Raw genomic sequence first — 25,644 nt, 5'->3', positions numbered from 1 at the left:
ACCAAGAATACCTTTTGCAAGTTATCTGCACTGATGATTAAAGCTTGTTCCAGTTCTCTTATTCTGCATTCTAATTTCTCAATTTCTTCATTTCGTTCTTGTATATCTCTCTGAAGTTGTTCCTTAGAAAGCAAAAGCTCACTGCACTTGTCTGTTTTTTCTTTTAGATGATTTGTTAATTGTTCAACCTGGTGATAATACAGAAAGAAGATGAATATACTGTAGTAGATTGAAGAAGTTTGCTAGCAATAGTATCAGCACTCATATTTTATGGAAAAAAAAATCCCTCTTTTGTCTTGTAAAGAAATTTTTATTCTTTAGGTGGAACAGAATGCAAGATTAGGACACTGTAGTGCTACATACAAGAAATACTACTATCCTTTTCAAAGAAGTCATATTCCATGCTGTATCACTTGCCCTCAAGAACTGCCTTTGTTACTCACAGTGTCCTCAACAAAATGTCCAGCATACAGCTAGATTAGGACTCAACTGGTGGACAACTGTGTGACAGACTGGGCTAATAGGGCTGTGCAATCACGATAAAATAGCTCAATTGCAATACCTTAACAGTTGTCATTGAATCTTACGTATTCACTGAATACAAGTAATAAAACATCTGACCTCTCTGCTTTGATGTTCATTGATAGGCTGACTCCTTTGTGGAACCTTCAGCTGCTGTTCCAACTTCTGTATCTCTTGCTGGAACACATCTCTCTCATGCTCTCTGTCAACTGCTTGCTCCTGAAATTAGAGAATCATGTAGATACAGTATTTGATTTTAAAAAGTATCTGAATTAGATACCTTATTACATTGCAATAATGAGAGGCTGGTATTAGTATGCCTGTGTTTTGATATAGCAGAACCTCTTACAACTATGACTTAAATTCTTTTAGCTTTCATGGTTCATACTATTTGTTAAAAACATGAAGACAGCATAGTTTCACCAAGTATTGTTTCACAAAACTGATGGTCTTGTTTCTCCTATGCCAGGCACAAAACACGAATGGCATTGAGTCAATACTTTTTTTTTTTTTCCTTAATGTTTCTCTTCGACATACACAGCATAAATATAAATTAAGAATAGGAATTAACTTAGGAATTAACGACGTGAATATTGATGAGGAGCCAACAACAAGAAAATCCTGAACAAATAAAATAATCCCTAAACGAGCCACAAAAGCTCACTCAGATTATATTTATAAATTGATCAAATGTAAGTTTCCCTTTTGTCTGATTTCAGTTGTTACATCCCAGTTTGACATTTTTTAAGTGTATTATTATAGAGCAAACAGCGTGCAAATGGCAGTATCCAGTGAAATCGGCACCTTTAAGGTTTGCATGTTTTATGAAGTCACTGATACTGACACACTAAAATAAACTATCTGAGGTACCTGCTAAAAAGAGGAATGCTACACAACATTTTGCAGAAACCCAGAAAACTGGAAGAAAACATCAGAATTCTAATTCTGTAATTAAAAATGACTCCTCATCTCCACAGTTGATAATTCTCCAGTGCATTCTATTTACTGCTAAACCAAACCTCAGCACAAGTGCCCACCCACCCACCATCATGAAACACTCTTTTCACCATACTTACATCTAGAAATTTTCTTGTTTTCTCAAGCTGCTTCTCCAAAGCCTGGTTTTGCTGCCTTAGGTCCATAAGCTCAGCATTTTTTTCTTGCTCTAGCTCTATGAAACGACTGACTTGTTCCTCCAAGTCTATTTCCAAGACTTTCACTTGCTTCTGAAGGTCATCATATTCCTTTTCAGCTTGACGTTGTACTTCAATTTTTTCTTTCATTAGCTTTTCTGTTTCCTCTAGTAATTCTGGTTATAATAAAATCATCACGCACTACTTTTAGATATGAATAGTTATCAATGTTATGAAACAAAACCACTTCCACCACTTCCCAAGGCTGTATGTATCCATGCTGTAGACTGCAGAAGGACATGAACTGGTTTGGGTTTTTACTATTTTTCTTTTTTTGAAAACTTTTTTTTTTTTTTTTTGGAGAATAAATAATAAATTATTTTATTGGTTATTATTATAAAGATATCCATTATAGCAAATTCATTCCAGAACTGCTGTCCTTTAGACTGACTTCAGATGACTGACAGTGAAATGATATTAGATCACTTCCCAATTTAAGTCACACATAAATTAAACAGTCTTTGTATAAGTGGCACAGAAAAGAAAAGCACAGGTTCAAACTATAGCTAGTCAGCACAAGTGCTAGGAATGGAAATGCAGGAAACCCAGTACTTTTTTCCTCCTTAGGATCATTAAAATCAGTCCCCTCCCAGGCTTCAGCATTTAATGTGATATGTAGAAATAATTTGAAGGGAATACTGAAAGACTTAGCAAGTTTGCCAGGCAGAGGGGGAAATTACTGACCTGTAACTGGAGCTTTGCAAAAATCAATGTCTGAATGCCCAATTCTGATTCCTCATGAAAATGCTGGCACACGGACATAGTAAAGGCCCAAACCACTATTAAGACTTTTAAGCCACAGCCCATTGAAGTACATGTTAACTAACCGTTAAGGCATCCCTTGAGGCAAAATCCAAACTGTAAAGTGCAATTACATTTGGAGAGTCTTTAAAACATGATTGATAATTAGACAGAAACAATACAATTTACAATCACTATAGAAGAAATATCCTTTAGGCACCATCATCTTACATCATACCAAACCAATTCTAATTTTAAGGTCACCATGGTATGTCCACATAACACATTGTTCAGATATTATAATGAAAGGCTTCAATATAATTGGAAAGAAAAGAGAAACAAAAACAAACAAACAACAAAAAAAAACCACCTACAAAAATATCCCTCCATTATCAACTAAGTATGTGTAATTCATAGGTGAATAAGATGATGGTTATTAATGAATTTGCTTATTTATGCATAGAAATCATAAGAAACGTTGTTAGCAAAATGTAAAACTGAGTATGAAATACAACATCAAAGCTGCAGGCCAGTAAGAATTACAAGTGATGTCAGTAAGCCAAAAGCCCAATAATCCTGATTAACAATGTCAGTACGTTTAAATCTTCCACCCAGTTACAGGATTGGCCATGCAACATACAAACACACCTGCTTGGGAAGCTGCATCGACTGCAGCATCTACTAGGCCTAGGAGAACAGAGAGAGAGAGAGAGAAAAAACAAAAAAAGAAGCAAAGTAATTTACATGCCAGCTGTAGTTTTCTTGTGATGCAACAATGTAAGAGAAAATGAAGCCAAAGAGAGTGTGGCATTTAATGACAAAGTTGTTGAGGTAACTTAGGGAATGTGGTAGGTTATTCTGGTATGCATGATATAAGTACCTAACAGTTTATCCTTCCAGTACCCATACAGGTGCTATACTTGAAAATATTTAGACATATAAAACATAAAACAATTTAATAGGAGACATATACAAGAATCTTCTTTACTGAAAAGTAGTGACTGGCTGTTGTTAAAATTTCACTATAACATTTAAATAAAATAATATCAATAAAATTTACAAAGCCAGAGACATAATAAATTGCCATAAACTTTTAGACATTAAATAAAATGCTAATTTCATGTAAGCACTGCAATCCTCAAAGGAAGAGCACTTCTTAAATACCACTGTTTCAACTTTCTTACCTTTCAAACATACAACATTAATTCTTTCTTAAGCTAATAAATTAGAAGGCATATTTACTTCATAAAGTTTAGTGCTTTCCCACCCCACCACCCCGAGTAAGCAGTTAGTTAAGCTGATGTGATATTTATGATGTGATATTTATCCAAAAACTTTGCCATCACCAGTACTTTAATTTTTAATTCATCTATTTTGCTTTCTGGAGAATGAAGTAGATTTGGGTAGTGGTAACAGCCTTTCCTTGTCATGCAACTCCTGCACCATTCTTCCTCCAACAAAGAATCTGATATAGCAGCATACCTCTGATGTCCAAAGTAACTACGGACATCATGTGTAATTCAATCACATTCTGGCAGGTAACCTCACTAGTGCCTCAAACTCTGTTTCAAAAATACTTAGACCAGTATTTTTATACACAGGTGCCAGCTTGGAGACATTCATCTTCAGCAGTAATATGAATAACAGATTTCCATGGGTATCAAGCTTTTGTTTACTTCAAGAACATCTACAATGGCTCAACACTCTTTTTTATTTTGTTCAAACACCCTGTAAACTTATCTCACTAACATCAGGTACTAGGAATGAAAATATCACATTTTGCCACTTCATATTTCCATTAATATTTGAAAAGAGGTAAAAAGCCAAACAATCAATTTCAGCAAGATCACTCATTATCTCATTAAAAAATAAGAAAATCTTATAGAAAGATTGTGGGGAATACATACGCTGCTCTACTGGCCCCGCATCTGCTCTCATGGCATCCTTCTGTCTGGCGAGTAACTCCTTTTCTTCCTGGATCTGCTGCTGTTCAGCTTCTAATTCCTGCAATTTGTTACCTGTACACAGTAGTTCTTGCTCAAGATGGTCAATTACATCTATTTTTTCCTGAAGTTGTTTTTCCAGAAATGCTTTTTCATCTGCATAACCATCAATGAGGCCTATAGAACAACAGTTTTTAGGTAGATTTAATAAGAGTTTGGACTTTTAGCATGGTCAAGTCACTGCAGTAATCTCACATGAATGCACATGTATGTTAGATCCTCAGTACATGAGAAAATCTGCTCTTGTTCTTCTCTTCTTACTCAATGAACAATCAAAAGGATACCACATAACCAAAACCAGTAACTATTTCTTTCTGCATGTCAACCTTGGTAGCAAACAGGAACTCAAACACCAAGGAAAAAAATAAGTATGTAATAAACTCAGGAAGAAATAAGAAATTTCAAATCAATTCCTGTGGACAGTGTATGTGTCTGAAGTCACTTTATCGCGCAGTAGAAAGTACTGAACTTGTAGAGTGCAGTGTTGGAAAACTGAGGGCAAGATTCACAGGTTTCCACAGTAAGGTGTGTTCTGTCACCTACTATACTGATGGTTTTAAAGGACAATCTAGACTTCAGCTGTACAATGTCTGAGCCCTGTCAGCTGGACACACACTCCTATCTTACAGGTTTTGTCTTACTAAGCCCACTGAACTGATGTAGTATTTTTTCCAATACTCAAGTCAGCTTTGCCAGTAGAAATACGTAGTCTTGAGCCAATGTTAATATAGCTTGAGAATATACATTTCTGTATGTTTCTACTGAATTTCAACATAAAAAGTGTAAAACTCCCTTGAGCACTTAAATCTGTAGCAATGAATGCCATCAACCAGCCAAACTAGAACCACAGAATCTTTTAGGTTGGAGAAAACCTTTAAGATTATCAAGTCCAACCACCAACCCAAGGTACCAACTCCCAGTACTAAACTATGCGCCTCAGTGCCACATCCACACATTTCTTAAATGCCTCCAGGGATGATGACTCCACTGATTCCCTGGGCAGTTCTCAGTGTCAGTGAACAAACTGACTGGTGTTAGATTTTCCATCACATTTGTTAGGTAAGTCATATCTGATGCCACAAAAACACCAGAGGCTTGAAAACACTGCAGTTGAAACAGCTTTTGTGATAAGAAAGACATGATCAAAAATGACACACTTTACCTCAAGAGAAGACAGAGTATCATTGGATATATAAGCAACTCGGACACTGTTTTGCATGCCTGTCTAAGGAATTTGATAAGAGAAGGCAGTTTGGCTTCATAAGGCTGTGCTCACAGCTCAGTTCAATGAGCAGAAAAAAGATTACAAAGAGTTGTACGGTGTTTTTATTTTGTTATAACAGCACACAAAATGGTGCATGTCATTTAGAAGTGCATTTCTGAATTTCAGAAGTGATTTCTGAGGACCACCAAAAGAAGGCTGAAAAAAGATGTAATGACTTCAGGAGTTATAAGTTACTAACAGTCCCTACTTTTAGAGATGTGGCTTAGAAACCTACATTTCCTTTCCGGTTATGTGTGTCACAACTATTAATAGCATGTGAACTCATCTTGGATTATCTATTTAAAAAGAAGAGGAAAGCTGGCAAGGTGGCATTCTCTAGCAATAAAATTTAGCTATGAAACTTCTTGCTCCCACTCTGAAACACAGAATTCTGTTGAACTAATGTATATTATTCTTCTAATTACTACGGGGATCTTACATGTAGGATAGATGTTTTTTTGCATCTTTTCCCATTGTTAGTTACCAATTGCTAAATAAAGATCATAATAGAAATGCTAAATGGAAACAAAACATTCACCTACTGAAGCAGTAAGGCTGCTTTGACAATAAGGCCTTTTGACTACCAAAAAAAAATTATTAAAACCTTTAGATTTGTTCATATTTTTTTCTGATGTCAAAAAAGATGTTCAATATCCTCAGTTGTAACACTTTGGAACAATAATTTTAATCGCTTCTTGATGTGGCTGCAAATATGTTTAGAGACATCACTTCAAACAAAGAGTAAGCTGAAATATATAATCACTGTATCACCAAATTCAGGCTGCAGTTTCCATGTTTTTATATGTGTTCTGTGGATCTAAGTTAAGGTCAAGAGGCAGAAAGCACAAAATGAAATGCAGGAAACTACTTTTAAATGTAAGATTAATTTTTTTTCCTTCCCTATCCCCCACTTTGAGGGTGATGAAATACTATAATAAGCTGGACGTAGCTCTGGGAAATCTGCTTTAGCTGACCCTTTGAGCAGGCTTCCAACCTGAACTATTAAGGTTCTACGACTCTAAGTTGCTAATATGTCAGTATGATTGCACATAGCAAAATAAATCAATTTTGGGGATAACAACTCATATCCAAACTATTATTTTTAATAAAAAGTGATTAAGAAATTGCTAAACAGATTTACAGAGTGGTAACATTCTGAAGTTTGCTAAGAAACTGATAAGTTTCTTTACCGAGTTAATAGGTTAGTGCAAAGATTAACAACTCACCTTCAGCTTTACTAAGCTCCAAAGCCAACTGCTCTCTGGCTTTGGTTTCTTCACTGAGACGTTCTTGCAGCTCTTCCTGATACCTAATAAACTCTGTGGCCTCTTCTTGCTTTTTGAAGGATTCCCGCATAAGTTCTGTCTGGGTAATTTTGGCATGTTCAAGCTACCACAGGGGAAAATTACAGAGATTAGGTAAATTAAAAACCTCGTGATAAGTAACTGTTCAGTCTCTCATATTTCATTAATAGTGGCTTAACAGTGTGATGTGAATTCCTACATTTCACTGGACATTGGATAAGATCAACTGATATTCATAGAGGACAACAGGAGGGCATTCTGTATAAAAGAATACGGAAACAAAAGAAGCAAAGTATACTGAACTGAATGAGCTATCTGGCGAGATACGAGTCTTAGTTCCGGTAATTTCAGGTTTATGAGTTTACACTAGATTCACCTTTCTTTACATGAATAAATACGCACATGAGTAAGCTGTCATGCACCATATGCTTAGAATAGCTAAACAGAGTGCATAAAACTAGCAGAAGTTCTGACATAAATTGACATAAGTTTTTCTTCTCTTTCTCTCCTAAACACGAAGATTAACAAAGATATCAAAATAATGAATTATTGATTACACAGAGTATGTTATAGCAAATGGGTCAATTACCAAGAAGACCCATACTTCTCAACTATTAACATATACAGTCTACATCCAGCTCTTGAAGGGCCACAAATAGAAACTGACAGACCTGAATGGGGCATGTGTTCTTGGTGTGTCTGGTATTCAAACTTAGACAACATGTCAACTTCAGAAAAGGAAGTAATGCACATTTCCTGGTTCTCTCCCATCTTTCTCCCTTTAATATTATGGATAACTGTCCAATATTTGTCAGACAGTAACTTTTTTGGCTTTACTACAGTTTATATTGTGCAAATATCCCTCGATTTCTTTAAAAATAATGGCTTTCTGACCATCCCCAGCTCAAGTCATGAGCACAATTAGCTGGCTTTAAAATCATTAGAAGCCATTAGCAAACTCATGCTACTTAATGGTACCACTCAGTGCATGAAAGCTACAAAGGAAAAGTTTCCATTGGATTGCAGTGCCCTCCCCCCACTTCAGAAATTATTCATAGAGGAAAAAAATGTAATAGTTGACATACTTTCAAAAAAGAATTTAAACCTATATAAATTAATGTACATCCATGTCTTTTTCTTGAGAAAAAAGAATTTTAGAACCAAAGCTGTTTCACAGTCCATTTAAAACTGCCTATGAAAAATATTCGCTAGCAACACATAGCAAGTTTATAGCATTTTCCACTGCATTCGTTCTCTTCTATTTAAGCAAATTCAGATATTTTCTTAAAAAAAAGAAAAAAAAAAAGTTTATACTTACTGAGTAGGGTGGTGTAGGCAAGGAAATTCTAGAAATAACTTTTAAAATGTGCCCATTTTTTTTGTGCTTGAAATGAAAAATTGCAGTATTTACAACTACAGAATTATTCTCATCCAAGTGCTCAGTGAAAGGAAAAGGATATGGCAAAGGCACACGAGATTCAACCTCATATATGTCTTCTTCTTGGCCTTCTGTCCACAGAGGATTCAACAGATTAGCTGCCCAGTAGGTGCGGTAAGAATCCATTCCCAAATGCTGCTGTCAATGTCGTCTTAACTGTCACATCGGTATTTTGCACTAGCTAAGCTGCCTTTAGAAATTGCTAAGAGCAATTTATAACAGAACACATTCATTCAGCAGTCTGAGAACATGCATCAGTACTGTCAGTGACAAACCTACTGAGAATCCCCAGGGTCAGGAGAGTAACCCAGTGCAGAAATCCAAGGGAGAGATGCATGAAAACTTCATATGGTCCCTCCTAAAAGTCCTCCTTGGAGAAGTTTCACATGAAAAAGCAACACAAATCTTCCAGTAGCAGCAGGCAGGTAATTTCCACAGCAGGGAAGCATGCTTTTGTTTTACCTGAGCAGGTCCGCTACAGCAGAGAAGCACGGAAGCAGAACAGAAACTAAAAATGATTTTCCACCTCCCCTACGGCCAATGAAAGAGAAATACAGAGATGTCCTTGTTTGTCTTCATTCCTGTTCTTCAAGTTAATTGAACAGGAAGAGCTTTCTCAGACTCTGCTCTCTTCAAGATTTCCTGTTAGTATCTCCCAGCCAAAGAATAGGGGAGGGGCCTGATTTATTTACTTGTATATAACACCTGCAGGTGGAATTTGAGTTACAATACACCCACTCTGCGCCTTGCCTGAAAGGATTCAAACTGCGCTTCAGTCTGAAATGTGTGTTCAGACAGGCCTCAAGCTGTCACTTTGAAGAAGTTGCCAGGTTTCTCTCACACTTTAAAGTTTGTTTTAGGAAATGCACAGTGGCTTGTACGCACAACACAAATTATTAAGAGGAAAGGTTAAAAATCTTTTCTCTCTGTGATTGGTTTAGGCTATTTCCCCCATTCTGCAGTATTTCATGAAGTAATTTGAAGAGGTAACATACAGACTTTCAGTATATACAGGAACGATGTGTAATTCAGGAACCATACAACAGATACTGGCAACAGGCACTGGCAAATTCTCAGCTACGAAGTTGTGAAGGTAAAATAAAATTTCCTGATCAATTGAAAATAAAAATAAGCTGCTTAGAATATACTGATCACTTTCACTGGTGTCACAAACAGTACTTACTTTATAAACATCAGTCACAATAATAATTTCTGTATAGAATTACTGTGTTTAAATATCAGCAGCAAAATATTCACAAGAAACACCAACTGTAATAGAGAATTGATCATACTTCTATAGTTGCAGCATTAATTCTTAATTACTGCAACACTTTGAAGTTATTCCTCTGCATCGCCTGTTAACTCACATGGGTCAGTAGCACAAAACACATTACAGCCTTTGAATTATAGTAAAGAACTGCATTTAAAGACTGAGTTCTTCAAACAACAGTGACCTAAGAACGGACCGTGAGATACCAAGTATTTTTTCAGTGTACCTTCAATACATTATCTTGAATTTATGCACGTGGTATAAACAGCATGATTCAAAATGTCTGAGCTAGGTACATAACTCCCACTTCAATTAACAGAGATGTACTCCAGAGAGAAACTAAAATCCCACCATGCAAATACCCCTACAGCAAAGGAGAAAGCACGATCCATATGCTACCTCTTTGGAAGCTATCCATGAGCCACATACCTCAAACACACACTAGAAAACTGGAGTGCAGACTCCTTTTCTGATAGCAAGGAAGGCATGTGCTTAACCTGACAGGTTAAAATCATAGTCAGAAGTGACAGTCGGAGATCTCCATCTTTTTGCTGAATTAACTGACCAAAATATCAAGTGAACCATGCACAGTTCCCTTTATACCTCCTCTCCCTTCACGTGGGTCAGTTAGATGTGCCCTGACACCTCCTGTCTCATCTCTGGATTGCAGCAAAATGTGAGCGACTTGCATAAGGAATGAAAGACTGCCCCAGATGGATAAACAAGCCTAAATTCAGGCATCCTTTGTAGTCCAAGCCCAATTCCCAGTGGGAATCTAAAACCTTCAGTGAAGTAATGCTGATGCAGAATTTTTGGAGTAGTGTCTGAAGCACTGTTTCAGCTTCGAAAATGAATCTACAGACTTTTGGCACATAAGAAAATATTCATGAGAAAACCAAAGAATAAAACAACAGAATTAAGACCCCAAATTCAAAATGCATTCCTATTAGTTCACACACTACCTGATTGGAAGTTTCATTGATAGCTTCCAGAAGTTTTTCAACAGCTGCTTGCAGTCGAGAACTAATATTCAGAACCAGTTCTTCATTTTCAGGATCGAATTCCACTCCACTTTCTGCAAGATGTTGGCTCAGCAGTCCTTCCTCTGTGGCTCCTGACCACATACTAATATCATCATCTCCCATATTACTGCCGTGGTAGGAGGAGCAGGACTCTGGAAAAACAGCAGTTTTGACATAGACTCTTAGGACTTCAATACATGAAAACCATGAGACACGGTTAGAAATGCAAATCAGAGGATGATAAAAATATTTTGTCCTGATCACAAAGACAGAAATGAAAATATCTTAGTAATACTTAATAAAATTTACATAAACCAAATACTCAATGTGTTAACCAAAAATGAGCTGAAGAGAGAGAGAGAAAAGGAGATAATAACAGGATGTTTTAGACATCCATTCAGTATGCTTTGGATTCCTTACTCTTTGGAATAAATTGCAGTAATGGCTGTAAGACTGTCTTATAAAATGTAAAACAAACAAACAAATAAAACCACTCTGACCATCAGTCATTCTTTCCTCAATGCCCAGCTATATTAGCGTACTTTAAAACATGATTGTTCATGTAAGTGATGCAAAAACAACACAGATCCAAGAGAGCAAAGGGAACGGTACACATGTAATACAGACAACTTCTCAGGATACAGACTAGAATACAGAACGTCAGCATTTAGCATCGTTATTAGTGACTTGAAAATTGATTAAAATGACTAGTTGAACAAGACAAGGATGGTAACTGATGGGCAATATGATATCCCGCTACTCTCAGTCTTCCTGAGGTCTGAACTGGCTTAAGTTATTCATCCATTTTGTTTGAAAGCAGGAGGCAGAGTTTGCTTGTGGTATTAAACTGACAGTAATCCACCCAGAAAATACTAAATTAGCTTAATTTAGAATTTATTTAAACAAGGCAAGTGAAAGCACACTCCTGTTTTAAAATCTCGATTTCAGTATGAATTACTACAGTAGTACATCCCAACAGTAGACAACTATTGCTCATATGAGTAGTCAATGCCTGTTGAATACCTAACCCCCATTTGTACTAATCCTCATAACAGTGATCAATATAATCTCTGCTCTGAGTATTAAAACCAAATTCTCCTCCCCCAAATTCTATTTTTCCTTGATACAAAATAATGAATAGAATACAACTCTCAAAAACAAACACGTCTTTTCCTAGTGTAAACTCACTCACTGCAATGAAAAAGGTTTTTCATTTGTCATGAAGTTTGCAGTTCAGCATGTCAGATGTCAGGGCCCACAAAACCATTAGATATAGTGTTTACTCAGAAGTTTCAGATACAGACGTTGTTTATAGGCTCTCAACTGACATTTATGAAGCAATATCCATTTCATTTGAGGTACATTTTGTGTCACTTGGACCTAAGGTCTCATTTACTCCCACGCTTCCACAAGGAATTATGTTTAGGGGTCACAAGCTGAAAAACAGCAAAAAATTGAGTACAGTTCAGTGGATATAAGCACTTGCTACTTTGCTCCTCATACACAGGAAACAAGGAGCTCAGGAAGTACATCAGAAGGTTTAATGTTCAAGGGATGCCACAACCACACAGGTGACAGTCCCTCTGCCCCCACATAGAGCATTTCATGGTGATTTCTGGCTCCAGCCTCCAAACTCACTCAATTACTTTGCACAAATGCTGTTGACTTCAAATGATATGTTTTATGGCTGAACTTGGAACTTTACTCTCTATTCTAGAAATTAAATCTCATGTTAGCCAATAGTCCAGTGGAGGTCTCAAGTCAACCTGTGTAAATCAAGTTAACAGTTACAAGAATGTGACCTTAACGATTCAACTCTGTAAAATGGTGAAACAATTCAGCAGAAACAGTAACCTGAACTTTGCTTGTCCATAAAGATGAGTTATGTTCAGAAGGTCAGAGGTTCACTTTAGTGAACACATTATTTTTTCTATTTTATTATCAAATTTTTATTAGTACAAATTTATTCCTACAAACTTCCTAAGCAATTTAAAAGAAAGTCTGTTTAGAAATAAATGCAACAACACACAGAGGTTAAAGTACACAGATATTTTCTACTATATTTATATACTTCTATCTTCCTGAAAACAACGGTAGATTTTCTTAAGAGATTATATTCTTTTGGGCCGTTCTGCAGGAGCACTGAAAATGAGCAAAATCAGTTTTGAAAGCACAAGCAGAATATTTCTGTTTGAAGTAGGATTGAATTCTTCAGCTGATGAAACAGCACAGTGACTGTAAGGGCTGTCTGACCTGACTGGCAGAACTACGAGCACAGGAAGGATGCTGCTGAGATGTTTTGAAAGAGAGAGAAAAAAATAAACTGCAAATACTACATCAGAAGTCAATTACGCCTTCTGCATTCATCCATTACAATCACTGCTGCCTTGAGTCTCCTTTAATCCTTACTCTTTGGTTAATATTTATCTTCACCTCTGCATCATTATTTCTGACCATTAAAAAGAATATTGTAATATACAACAGGTATGTAGAGAGCTGATAGCCCAGTGCAGCTCTGTGCTCAGGGGGAATCCCAATAGCAGACAAATTGTTCTGTTAAAATAGTGAATCTCTAGGTGCATCTTTAAAACACATTAATAGCAAACATAAGAGTATTAACAATGATGAAGTAGACCTTCACTGCCAGTGGAATGTAATACAATTCCCTTTCGTTTAAGAAAGTACACTTTCATCAGAAATCTTCAGAAGAATGAGGTCTGCAGTGCATTTAGACAATGTATGGTATTACGAAGGCACTATTTTATATTTTGCCCTCCCTAAATATCAAAGAAAGGTAGTCTTCTGTGTTCTCCCATGTAGATGCAATGCAAACTATCCCTGTTAAGAATCATTTATGACAATAATTTCTGACAAGTATACACATTGCTGAGGAGGAACAGGCAAAAAGTGAAAGCAAATATTGTGTAGTGTGCATGACTGTGCAGAGCAAAGGGCAACAATGATATTTTAGCCCTTTGTACAGAGTCTGAAAGCAGGGAGCAATATTCTCAGCAAATAAGAATGTGGGAGAGAACAGTAGAAAGTGCTTTATGAATAGGCATGATATAACTAGGAACTACCACCAGTGAATACACCAAGTAACAACTCAACAAATACAACTGTGATGACCTCTAATAAGTTCTTTCATAACTGGAATACATTTCTATTTCTTTGAGCAAAGTGTGTTCTGAAAATCGCAATAGTTTTTACACTACACAATGACAGCACAAAGAATATAAAAATATTTATAAACTGTTATATTCAATATAGAATATTGATCTAAAATGCAATCCACATAAATTTAAAGACTATCTTGTACTACAGTAGGAGGTGATAAACTTTGAGCCTGGTCATTGTTAGTGTCATTGTTTGGCTGAGAGACAGTGTGGAAGACAGACAGCTGGTTATGGCTAAAGAAACCACAAACTGTTTCACCATAAGCAAATTATACCCACTTCATTGCCCATCCCAAAGTAAAATGCAAAAGTATTCAATTTGAATAAAGTGATTCCTTCAATTCTAATACCTGGACATGTACCAAAAATTTAAGGCAGAAGCTCAGTTACCCAATCTAAAATGTGGCAAAAAAAGGCAGAGCCTCAAAAATCTGAATTTTCAAAAACTACGTTAATTTTCCTCACAATTAAATACAGCAAAATGTGCAGAAAAATAGAAGTTAGGAGGATTTTTAATGAAACCACAGTACTACAAAGCATAAAAGTGCTTTTAACTTAATAACTTCAAGAATCCTTAGATTGCAGATGTACACATTTCACTGCAGATAACCCTTAGAGAAATCAACTGATTATTACTCTGAAGTATATGTTTTCTTAATAGTGAAATGTAGTATTTGGCTTACAGGTTCTTTTGCATTCACAGTAGTTAAAATTCCAAACAAATACTAGTAAGCAAATAACTACACTGGTAAATGCTCCTACAGGCTCCTGCCAACCAGCACTACTCCAAACAGCTGATGTGCATGGCTTGGCAGACAGAAAGTTCCCGGAACTGTTTCCAGAAGGCTGTTTTCATGCCACCAACCTCTTTTTAGGAGGCTAATGAAGTGCACAAGCATAGATACAGGCAGTCCCATGCCAGCTCTACTCTACACACGATATGTATTAGCAGAAATACAGCCTTTGACGCCAGCTTCCGTTCCACATGCATACAGAGGAAGGCGTCAAGTTGGTGAAAGAAGCCAATGAGCTACTTTTCATTCTCTTACTATTTGCCTTCCTCAACAGGAACATATTTATTTTTCTATTTCTCAATCATCTTCCCATACTGTTGCAGGCTTTGCAAAAGGACACTGAGTATGAGTCATAAGCATCTGGGTCATACTCAAAAAAACCCAAAGAAGAGCAAATGCGAATCGTTATGAAATAGAAAACCAACCAATAAATACCTTTTTCATATCCCACACGGATACTAGGTTTTACTGAATCCTCTGCCTCTGTGTCCCATCCAGCTGGTTTAGAAGGCTGGACTTTCCCAGACCTATCCAGTAACACAAGAACATGGCGACCAATTGTTTCTTCCATGGCCACAGTTGTCTTTACAACTTCCATAAGAATCTTCATGAGTTTCTCATTAGCCTTCTGATAAACATGCCTGCACGACAGAAATTAATGAGACATTTCATTTTCCTCTGCTTTCAAAGGAAGTGTTATCCCTTACAAACCATTGCAATTAGGAAAAAATTGGAACCAAATCAGTAAAATTAAGAATACTTTTAAGACTGAAAAACAGATAACACACATAAACATTAAAAAGCATATTTGTGTTAAATGACATTTTTTTAAAAAATGAAAATATGTGCTGATACCGCAGTATTTTTTCTAGATTTTCTTTTAAAATGGTCAGAGATTCACCTTTGCCTGGTATTCACTTAAAGCTTACTCTTTTCTCATGGTGACAAATACAGATTGCTCGTCTGCACAGATTGCAGAATACTCAAAATGTATTATCATAGACAATAATTGCATTAATATGAATTTATTACACATATGTAAATACAATGTGTTATATACATACCTGTGTAGAAATTTTGATTCTATACAGGAAAGACATAGTAAAACTAACATTTGGTTAATTCTCTATGCATCAGAAAACCAGGCTTTATAAAACAAAATTTCATCTGAAGCATGTAAACTTAGAAACATGGTTATCTAAAATTAAAAAAAAAACACATTATCATGAACTTCCATCACAATAAAGCTTACAATTATTAACTTAATAGCAAGATCATAATTCTCAAGAATTTTTCTTTTTCTTTTAAGTAATATTTTCTTAACTAACAGTTCTAAGCACCTTTCTTTAGAAAGCAGAGCAGAAGATACTTCATCCGGCCTTCTTCCTTCATCTTCATCCTCAGAGATTTGCTCTCCCATATCATTTTGGTTTTCATTTTCATTCTGAGCAAGTTTTTGCAGAGGGAGGGAAGACAAAATAGAGAGAAATCCTGTCATGCCAGAAACCACATATTCTTCTACGAAGCAGTAGAATATGAATTAGAATAGAAATCAGCTGTGTGTCGTTAATAAATTTTCTGTGTGAAATCGCAAATCAAGAAATACTTTTCCTATGCGGAAAAAGTTAAACTAAAACAAATGAAAACAAAACAGGAAGTCCAAGGCAGGGCGTATTAGAAAGTACTTTGTTATGCTGATTAAACAGTCCTTGTGCTTTCAGTTGTTGTTGCTATAGCAATATGAATATGAGCTTACCTGAGCAAACAGCTGTATGAATCCCCACCTACAAGCTGCTAAACTTGCTTCTGCTGACCTGAAGTAGAAACTATGTCTACCAGTACCTTACACTCTAACAGTTCTTAAAGTTGCTCAAGAAGAACCCTATGTCTTTTAAGAAAGTATATTACATCAAACCCAGTTGCAGAAAAACCAAATCTTACTAGTTTTGTATATCACAGATGCCAACAAAGACAAAGTCCACACTCACCTCTGTTTGCGTGCTGCTGTTCTGTAGCTCACGGAAGAGCCTCTCTTTGCCAGGAACAGGATGTTGTCTCAATGATTTCAGTTCTTCCAAAAGCATTCTCTCTCTCTCTGCAGCCAGGTTGTCATTCTCCATTGAGACACGCTAAGAAAGAAGTGGCACAGAGGCACAGACTAGTTTTGAAGCTTCTGAGTACCAGGGAGTCCTGTCACTTCCAATTTTTTACATATTTTGCACAATGAAAATTCAGTCCACTTCTTTAAATGGTTATAAAGAGGCTGAAAGCTATCTAGAACTAAACTCAGTGAATTGTTTTTTTTAATATCTTATAGCTTATTTAAAATTTTCCTACAATTTCTGTGCTCTTTATGAAATAAGGTGATCGCAATGTAAACTGGAAGTTTAACATCTAAGTGTCACATGCCATTGTACATACACTGAACAACAGAGAAAAAAAGGTGAGAGTATGTTTTTTTGAAAAGCCTACACACATGTTCTTTTAGAATTGCTGTAAGTGTTCATGGCTTACACATGATGTATGAAATCCTATGCAGTTCTTATGCATAAACATCTTTGACACATACAAAAAAAAAAAACCACCAGAGAAAAGCCAGCAGCACATGTTCTAATATTTTCCACCAGTTTGCTACTCCTCACAAATAATGCAGTTGCAAATCAGCATAGAGATAAAGGCTAATACATATATATTACTTATAATATATATGTGTATATATATAGATATATAATTAATTATATAATATATATATTATACATATATTAAAAGAAAATATTACCAGCATAAATGACATTAAAGCATCTATAAATTAGGTGAGAGGAACTGACAACTATCACTGTACAAGAACCATACAACCAGAATATAAAGGACTTATACTCTGGTTTCCCAAGCTCCTTGATCCCAAAATTAAGCAGAACAGTTTGGGTAGAGTCTGAAGGAAACAAAGTTCTACTCGACAGTGAAATAAAAGGATTTAGAATTCACTGATTATTATTTCCACATTTCCACATTTGTTTTTGGAAACAAATCAGAGCAAGACAAATTCTTCTGAATTCAACTTACTTGGCCTTTCAATTTGTCTTGAGGGATTTGAAGACAAGTCTATAAGTGACATTTTTTTGGAAGACTTAATTACTAAGATAAACTAATGTGTTTAATGAGTTCCATTAGCATATCTGCTATGGGCTTTTAATTAGATACAGTATTCAAAGGCAAAGAAACACAGCGGTGTTTCTCTCCAGACCACACTGATTTTGTTTCATCCTAACATAGTCCATAAGGACTTCATCATTCGTGATTAGGAAAAATAACAATTAAAGATTGCCAAAGCACTTTGCCCTACTTGGAATGACTTCCCCCTCCAGGATGTCTTTGGTGCTAGTTGGCACCCAACTACACAAAGAAATTCCTGCTAGCTTCCAAAGCCTTGGTTCATTCAAGAAAAACAACAAATCTCCTATGAGTGTGGTTTAGATTCTATTAAAGAAGCGACAACATGCTGCAGAAAAACAGAGTGGACAAAATTCTGTTCCACAAGATTCAGCTGACTAGGGGAGAAGGAGGAGAAAAAAAAGAAAGTGATGGAAGGAGCCTGACAACAGACACATTAACCAGAAACCAGACTAGCCAAAGTGAATGCTGAAAGCCTGCATTCCCCTATCTTTCCAGACTTATGTTTCACAGCCCTCAGAACAATCACACTAATGCCAACAGTGGAAAAAAGGAAAATGGGTGATAGGGAAGAGAGCTCTGCGGGAAGCTGCAGTTACTGCTGAAGTTGCATCTTTAAGCAGGTATGAGGAAGAACACAGCATTCTGTAACATTTCTAGCTGTGATTGGGGGTTTCACTAATGTCAGTGCTTGCTAACCTGCATCCTGCACAGGGCCATGTAACTGGAATGTGCCACATATGCATATGTGTGTGTACATAAGCACAGAAATGTATGTGTGTGCATGCATATATTAAAGGCGTGTGTGAAGATACACAAGTACAAACAAATCTGAGTGGTGAAGTCGCTTGCTTAAACTGCTGTTAGCTCACTGCATCAGGCACCACATTACCTCAGCTAATTGCACTTTAAGATTCTCAAGCTCTGCTAGAAGTTGCTCTTGATTTTCTTTCTGACGTTCCATTTGTTGCATATGCCCTTGTCTCAGTAATTCTGTAGCCTGCTGATGTTCCTGATACTGACGAACCAGTTCCTGACGCATGTCTTCCAAGCGTTCCTCATATATTAGCAGCTGACTTGATGTTTCCATGTCTGATGCTGCCATCACATTGTTGCACTGAAATATTGCAATTATTGTAATTTTAACATTTCATGCCCAAAGACAGTTACTAGGAAAGATTTAAATGCATAGAGTGCACTTAAATGCACTCTAGCTCTTTAAACACAATTTTTAATCTGTTCCATGCACAGGCACTAGGTAACAACAGCTTGAAAGGTCTTTATATCTTTTACTTCCTGCAATAGACTTTTAATGAAAAAATGGAAGAACCTGTTTTCCCATAATCAGTGTCATACTCCCTTCCTCACACTGTTGCAGAATGCTATAATAATGCAGTAGAGTATTGAAAAGAAGGTAGATAATTTGAGATATAAAGTTGTCATACCTTTTAAAGACAAAAGAAAACATTCAAATTTTTATCTTAATTTCTCTTTTTGGTGCCTTCACATTGAAACGGAGCTATATTCAAGTATGTAATTCAAGTGTGCTGTTACCTATCCTTTTTAAAACACTCACCAATGTTTCTTCTGCCGTATGCCCTTGGACATGGGAGAACAGTCCTTCAGGAGTCACTGATTCATGTGTGGTCTGTCCTAATACATAACCAGACTTGCTGTTAGAACAAAGCTGTTCTCCAAGCAAGCCCATCTCACCAGACTCTTCACTGAGTTCCTTGCAAAGTGATTTCAGTTCTTTGCTTTCTTCTGCTGCTTTCTTAAGAGGGCCATCAACCTCTTCGATGCTACATTCCCTTTTCATTTTAAAATGCATTCCCTGTTGATGCACAATTTGTGCTTGTGTTTCTTCCTTCTTCTGCCTAGCGATTCTTGATAATTCACTTTGTTTGGCAAATGCAACACTCATTGACACGATTACCTAAAGAAACAAGAAAAATATGCATTAATTTATACTTTGTAGTGTCTCTTGCTGCAGAAGAAATCTCCCTGTTTACCATCAGTAATAGAAATACAAGTAGCAAAAGTTCTGATCTATGATTTTACTATTTGTTAAATAGAAGTACATTAAAAGGTAAAAGAATATAGTTTGCCAATATTACAAACAGTCATATCTTAAAATATACACACACAATGTTAATGCAGTCTAATAAACTGTGATGCTCTTTTAATTAAAATATACTTAGCTGGAAATTATCCAGTTATTATCCAGTTCTCTTATATTTATATGTACATATGTATTAAATAGTCTAGAAGCTATAAGGTTAGTCGAATTCAAGAAAGTCACCAGATCCAATAAAAATTATGCATTTTACACTATACACTAAAAAGCACAATATGAACAGAAAGTATGTGAAGCTGTTAATATCTTTTGAATTGACCAGCTGCTAAGGTTAAAATAGCAAGAAACCCACTCCCTAAGTCTCAGGATTTTCTAAAGTAATGAGAATGCTTGTGTGTGATCTGTTTTCACTGGAGTTTTAAAAGGAAACACCACCCTGCACATGAACAGATATATGGTAGGAACAGGGAACTAACTGAAGGAATGTGATGAAAAGCCATGAAACCAAATAATAGGTTTGTTGGACACATTGTACTCAATGAATGAATCCCATAGTAAAGAATAAACAAATAAAAAGCACATACAAAGGAACAAACAAAAAATCCCAAAACACCATGCAACCACGTTTCAGAAAGCTTATGAAAAAGACTTTCACATGCAGAATCAGAAGGGATCAAATTTTTATCAAAAAAAGCAAAAACAGAATTTAGCAAACAATATTGCAACTGTACAAACTATCAGGAACAACAAATAAAAGTACCTGTATTTTAAAGCATATTTTGAACAAAATAAATGCAATACCTTTGCTATTTCTTCTTCTAATCTTTCCTGGTACTGTTTTTCTAGCAATTGTACAACATCCAGATCATTTTTCATTTCAGTTTCATTAGCAAGCTGTAAGAAAAACATGAAATCTCAAATAATTTATTTGCACTTTTATTTCATGATTTTTAAATGCTTTAAGAGATTAACTTCCCCTCAACTGGCTCATCTTTATGTCATATAAACAACAATTTTGTACCACAAAATAAAAGGGTAAAGAACTTTCCCACATTTCTGCGCCAAGATTTTAGAAGTTGAGTTTGAAACAACTCATTTTCTAGCGCTATTTGAACTATCAAGGCAGAAACCACGGGATCACAGTATGAAACAACCTCACTATATTTCAAAATGGAGAATTTCTCAGCAAGGTTTAAAGCAGTATTAGAGGAGGAATGTTTGGAGTCTCTTCCATTTGCGTTTAGTTTCTAAGATCTTTGGGACCATTTTCTTTTTCAAAGTTTCTCCTAAATTGTGCAGCCCGTACTTAAAAAGTACTAGGATTTCACTTAAATATTTTTTTCCATGAGTAGTCTTTACAGACAAACCTCAGCATTTTAAAAACTCCTGAAGAAATCCTTGAACACTAACATTTTCCCACTTTCATGAGAAGCATTCCAATAAAAAAACCTCATTTCAGAGAAATAATACAAAATAAAAATTAAAAAGGAAAAAACAGGATCAATTAAGCAAGTTTAGGGCTTATCACTTCTCAAAGCTTTTTTTTTTTTTTGCAAAATCTCTATCTTTTTCTATTTTCTCTAATGTGGATTGTCAAGTGTAGAACATAGTACTGAGATAATTATTTTATTGCTATCAAATGTTAGTCAGTATTTCAATTTCATCTCATAGCCCATAGAATCTAATTTATATCCACTGTATGCATATTAGTTGTCCACTGAATTATATGGTACCTCCAGTGCTAAATCTGCTCTTGGTTGATGAGGATTTTCAGTGCACTTCACTTTCCTGAAGGACTCTTTTAGCTTCATTTGTGACTCTGGGGATATACTAAGAAGGTAAAAGAAGCAGAGAGGACAGGGTTTAAAATAAAATAAATGTTTCAGCATACATTATTTCTTCTTCCATTCAAATAAGGCACTATATGAATATGCATATACACCAGTCACATTCAAAGACCAATAACTGCAAATATTTTCTTCACATCTCTCTCCCCATGTTTTTGCCTACACCATCCAAACAATTGCTTTAAAGCTACTTGAGAACATGTTGTGCTCAGTGACTACAGAATTAAAGTGAATAGTACAGTGTCTGTTTGAATCATTAGAATTTGATTTGTCACCAAAATGACTCAGTAAGAAATGGCATACACATGAAAACAATAAGAAATCCAATACAATTCAGTTTATATGTAAATATCAACGTGTTGAAATATATTCAGTGCTGCAAATCAATTAAAAACAAGACAAAACAAAAACATACACGAAATCTGCAGTTTCCTTTTCACAGTCACACTAAAAAAGGCTTAAAAGAAATACACCCTCAAAAGGTCTCTGTTATCTGCTAGCACAAAGAAATGAATGGCTTGATAAGAGACCAGGTGGAAAGCAGCTTGTTAGAAAGTAACTATTACCTGTGAGGCTTACAGTCTTTACCTACACTCGGTTTTACAAAAACCTTTTTTTTTTTTTTTTTTGCTCAAATCTGAGTTAGTTTAAACAATCCTGAAATGGAATTCCAGAATGATAATTTTATAATCTTTTCCATTTTTAGCTAAAAAACCTAACACAATGTACTTAGCATTCTTGTTAGATTTTTTGAAGATCAGAAAATTGCATAAATACTGAACAGACTTAGAGTACATCAAACGAAACAAATGAAACAAAGAGCAAACAAGAGAGGATACTGAACAGATCACAGTCAGAAGCACCCACCACCCCCTGAACACACCCACTGATTCCAGCAGAAGAATCAGCACCAGGCTCTGCAGTTGTCAGGATTCCCCCTCAAGGAACTGTACTTCTTTCAGGTTGGTATGGTCATACTGGCCACGGTCAAGAAGAGGCTGATGAGCATGTCCTATGGCCCATGACTTGGTGAAAGCCAGAACCTGCTAAGTTGATCTCAATTCTGCCACAAACGTTATTGCTATATATTCTCCTAAACTACTAATTCCATGCAAGTACGCTGGAGAACATACATTATGGTATAATGACAACTACACTGTCTGGAATTTCAAGGGTGGTCAACTTTTCAGCAGCCTACTGAGCTGGAAGTTTTGAACTTAAAGCTAAAATGTTCATGAACATGAAATGATGTTTATATATTACTCAAATTAACATATCTCACTCTATTTGCTATAAAAATATAATACAACATATTTTACAACATTTCTCAATTCTAAAACTGTGCTATGTTGTTCAAAATGTTTATGTAATTTCTTGGCAGCAATTAACATCTCCTGAAAGAACAAGAGAATTCAAATTTCAAAGTAAAACACATAGCTTTACATGAACGGTTGTTTGGAACACTTCTATTTGTAAGAAGTACAAAGTTGTGAGCTTTAAAGAACTGACAATACCTTGTGTAGTCAGGGGACACTTCACCACTCTGAAGCTTATCCTGTAAATGTTTAATCTCTGCTGTGTACCTCTCTTCACTTTCTTTCAGCTGCTGTTGGAAATAAGACCTGAGGTGCTCCAACTCTTGAGCATGTTGTTCTTCAAGTTGTGTCTTAATATTCTCCATCTCCTTCCAACAGTGATCGTGAATCTTAGGATCTACATACTGATTATCTGAAAGTGGAAATGGAAAAAAATATAATAGTATAATTTCATTCCCATCCCAAGCTCCTATCAGTGTTGGAACTGAATAATAACAAAAGTAAAAAAATATTTATTTTATTTTTTTCCATAGTAGATAACTTAGTCTTCCATCTTGCAAAATTGAATAAAACCTCCATCTCCTTTTATTTCTTACAAGTAACAGAACTCTAGCTGTGGAAAACTGAAGAAGAACAAACTAAAACTGCTTCATAGAAAGCAATTAAATTAAATTTTAGAGATTTAAGAAAAGCATGGTATCATACCATAAAATCTGCAAATAGCTTTTACATGATTCAAGTTGTTGTAAACTAAAAGTCGGTTAAAGGTTACACATTCTCTTTTCTCTTGCTCTCTTTGAATATGTATACATTAAAAACAGCATATGCATTTCTTTACCCATTATACTCTGTGAAGAGGCCTGCAAAGATTCCTTTCTTTTTTCCAGATAGTTAGCTTCCTCTTCTTTTCTTCCTTCAGGTTCTGAAGACAAGAGCCACGATTCTTTCACCTAAGAAATAATCAAGTCAATACAAAGGACAGAAATTTGCACAGCAATAATGCAAAAAATATTAACTGTATTTACACACATATACAAAAGGTCAGTGGCCAATACACAAGAGAATGTAATTGACATAACAAATGTGTTTCATTTTACAGCTTGAATGATCAAGTATTCATGGATTGTTGATCAGCCTGTCAACTATGCCTGTCAACTATTTGCTATGTCATTCAACCAGGATGCATAAACGTGATTTTAAATACATCCTTTCATTTCAAGAGGAATTCATGGAACAAATACAAATTAAAGGCCTATAGACTGCAACACTATACAAAGATTACCTGTTTACAATCCTTCATCAATTGTGTTTGAAGTTCTCTTAGCCTGCCGTATTCTTCCAGTATCTTACGCAGAAGTGCTTCCATACGTTCTTGCATAGCTAAATTAAACAATCATCAAGGAATTAAAACAAAATAAAATGAACATTTTATCATAAACTTTAATACAATGATAGCATAATGCCATTACCTTGAATTTGACCTCTGTGTCTTGTTAATTCTATATCAAGGTTTTCCTTTTCAGCAGCAGGTCTATTGAAAATATTCTGTTCTCTACCACCAGCTTCTATCACAGTTGAAGATTTTTCATTCCAACTATCAGAGAAAGTCTGCACAACAAATGAAACACAGAAAAAAGTGAAGAATTGTTTATAAATGTATAAACAGGGAAAAACTGGTACCTTAGAGCAAAGGCTAAAAAGAATCTTCAACATTTGATCACAATATTTAGTTACTGAAAAACACTGCACTGAAGATTAAAACTTAGTATTAGAAGAATTTGCTACGGCAAAGGAGATGAAACAGTTTAGGAAAAAAAATGCAAAAACTTCTGCAACATTATTTTAAGTTTGTATTCAGAGATCAAGGCAAAAAGAAAAGCTGCAAAGAAAACACGTTAAAGATGACGCACAAAGCAGGGTCATCTACAGCAGGTTAAAGCTGATGCAGAAAAACATGATGACTCACTGTACACATAATTCTTCATTTCCAAGTGTTATGCTAAAAAAAAAGAAGCTTTTAGTTAAGTCTTACCTGCATGAGCCTAGAACATTCCTCACTTATAGCTTCATTCAGCTTTTCTATAAGTCTCTGAGAAGATGAGACTTCATTATCTATGAATACAAATTATTAATATTATTAAAAACTTGATGCACAACAAATTTTCAAATAGCTTCATGTGTCAATGAACTCTAGAAATATCAAACATTACTTAAAGATACAAGAGAGCAAATAACTTATTATGCAAAAAAAATTACACAAGGGCAAATAATGGAGTGACGTCAGTTGTAGAGACAGAAAATAAATCTGATAACATAGAATCCCATGGAGAAAAAAGGCAAAGAACAACGTTTTTAAACCTTACTTAATAGGACAGGAAGCCAATTCATAAATTTAAAGACCACTGAATGAAACAAGCTTAAAAATATCTTCATGACGCATTTGTTTAATATTGCAGTAAATAATTCAAATGGAAAATGAATATATTACATATTTCCTTGCAATTAA

The 25,644-nt window shown here is 35.5% G+C and overlaps 1 protein-coding gene across 6 annotated transcripts in view; it reads right to left on the bottom strand.

Moving 5' to 3' along the window:
- Positions 1-25,644, bottom strand: part of AKAP9 (A-kinase anchoring protein 9) — a 93,331-nt gene that overhangs the window by 20,736 nt on the left and 46,951 nt on the right. For 4 of the 6 annotated variants that reach the window (XM_032443108.1, XM_032443110.1, XM_032443112.1 and 1 more), the window contains 19 exons: positions 25,171-25,250; positions 24,608-24,746; positions 24,421-24,518; positions 23,977-24,088; positions 23,337-23,550; positions 21,709-21,805; positions 20,777-20,869; positions 19,475-19,834; positions 18,791-19,015; positions 16,716-16,856; positions 16,068-16,171; positions 15,163-15,368; positions 10,698-10,909; positions 6,950-7,112; positions 4,364-4,576; positions 3,105-3,143; positions 1,599-1,831; positions 622-741; positions 12-188 (listed from right to left, as the gene is read on the bottom strand). In XM_032443108.1, the coding sequence (XP_032298999.1) occupies positions 12-188; positions 622-741; positions 1,599-1,831; positions 3,105-3,143; positions 4,364-4,576; positions 6,950-7,112; positions 10,698-10,909; positions 15,163-15,368; positions 16,068-16,171; positions 16,716-16,856; positions 18,791-19,015; positions 19,475-19,834; positions 20,777-20,869; positions 21,709-21,805; positions 23,337-23,550; positions 23,977-24,088; positions 24,421-24,518; positions 24,608-24,746; positions 25,171-25,250 (3,026 nt within the window). The remainder of the gene's footprint in view (positions 1-11; positions 189-621; positions 742-1,598; positions 1,832-3,104; positions 3,144-4,363; positions 4,577-6,949; positions 7,113-10,697; positions 10,910-15,162; positions 15,369-16,067; positions 16,172-16,715; positions 16,857-18,790; positions 19,016-19,474; positions 19,835-20,776; positions 20,870-21,708; positions 21,806-23,336; positions 23,551-23,976; positions 24,089-24,420; positions 24,519-24,607; positions 24,747-25,170; positions 25,251-25,644) is intronic. The other 2 variants (XM_032443109.1, XM_015853357.2) reach the window with 1 other exon arrangement.

Source organism: Coturnix japonica, chromosome 2 (genome assembly GCF_001577835.2).
Source record: "Coturnix japonica isolate 7356 chromosome 2, Coturnix japonica 2.1, whole genome shotgun sequence".
NCBI classification, from domain to species: domain Eukaryota; kingdom Metazoa; phylum Chordata; class Aves; order Galliformes; family Phasianidae; genus Coturnix; species Coturnix japonica.
Note: the sequence above shows the minus strand (reverse complement) of the source record. Positions and strands in the feature narration are given on the sequence as shown.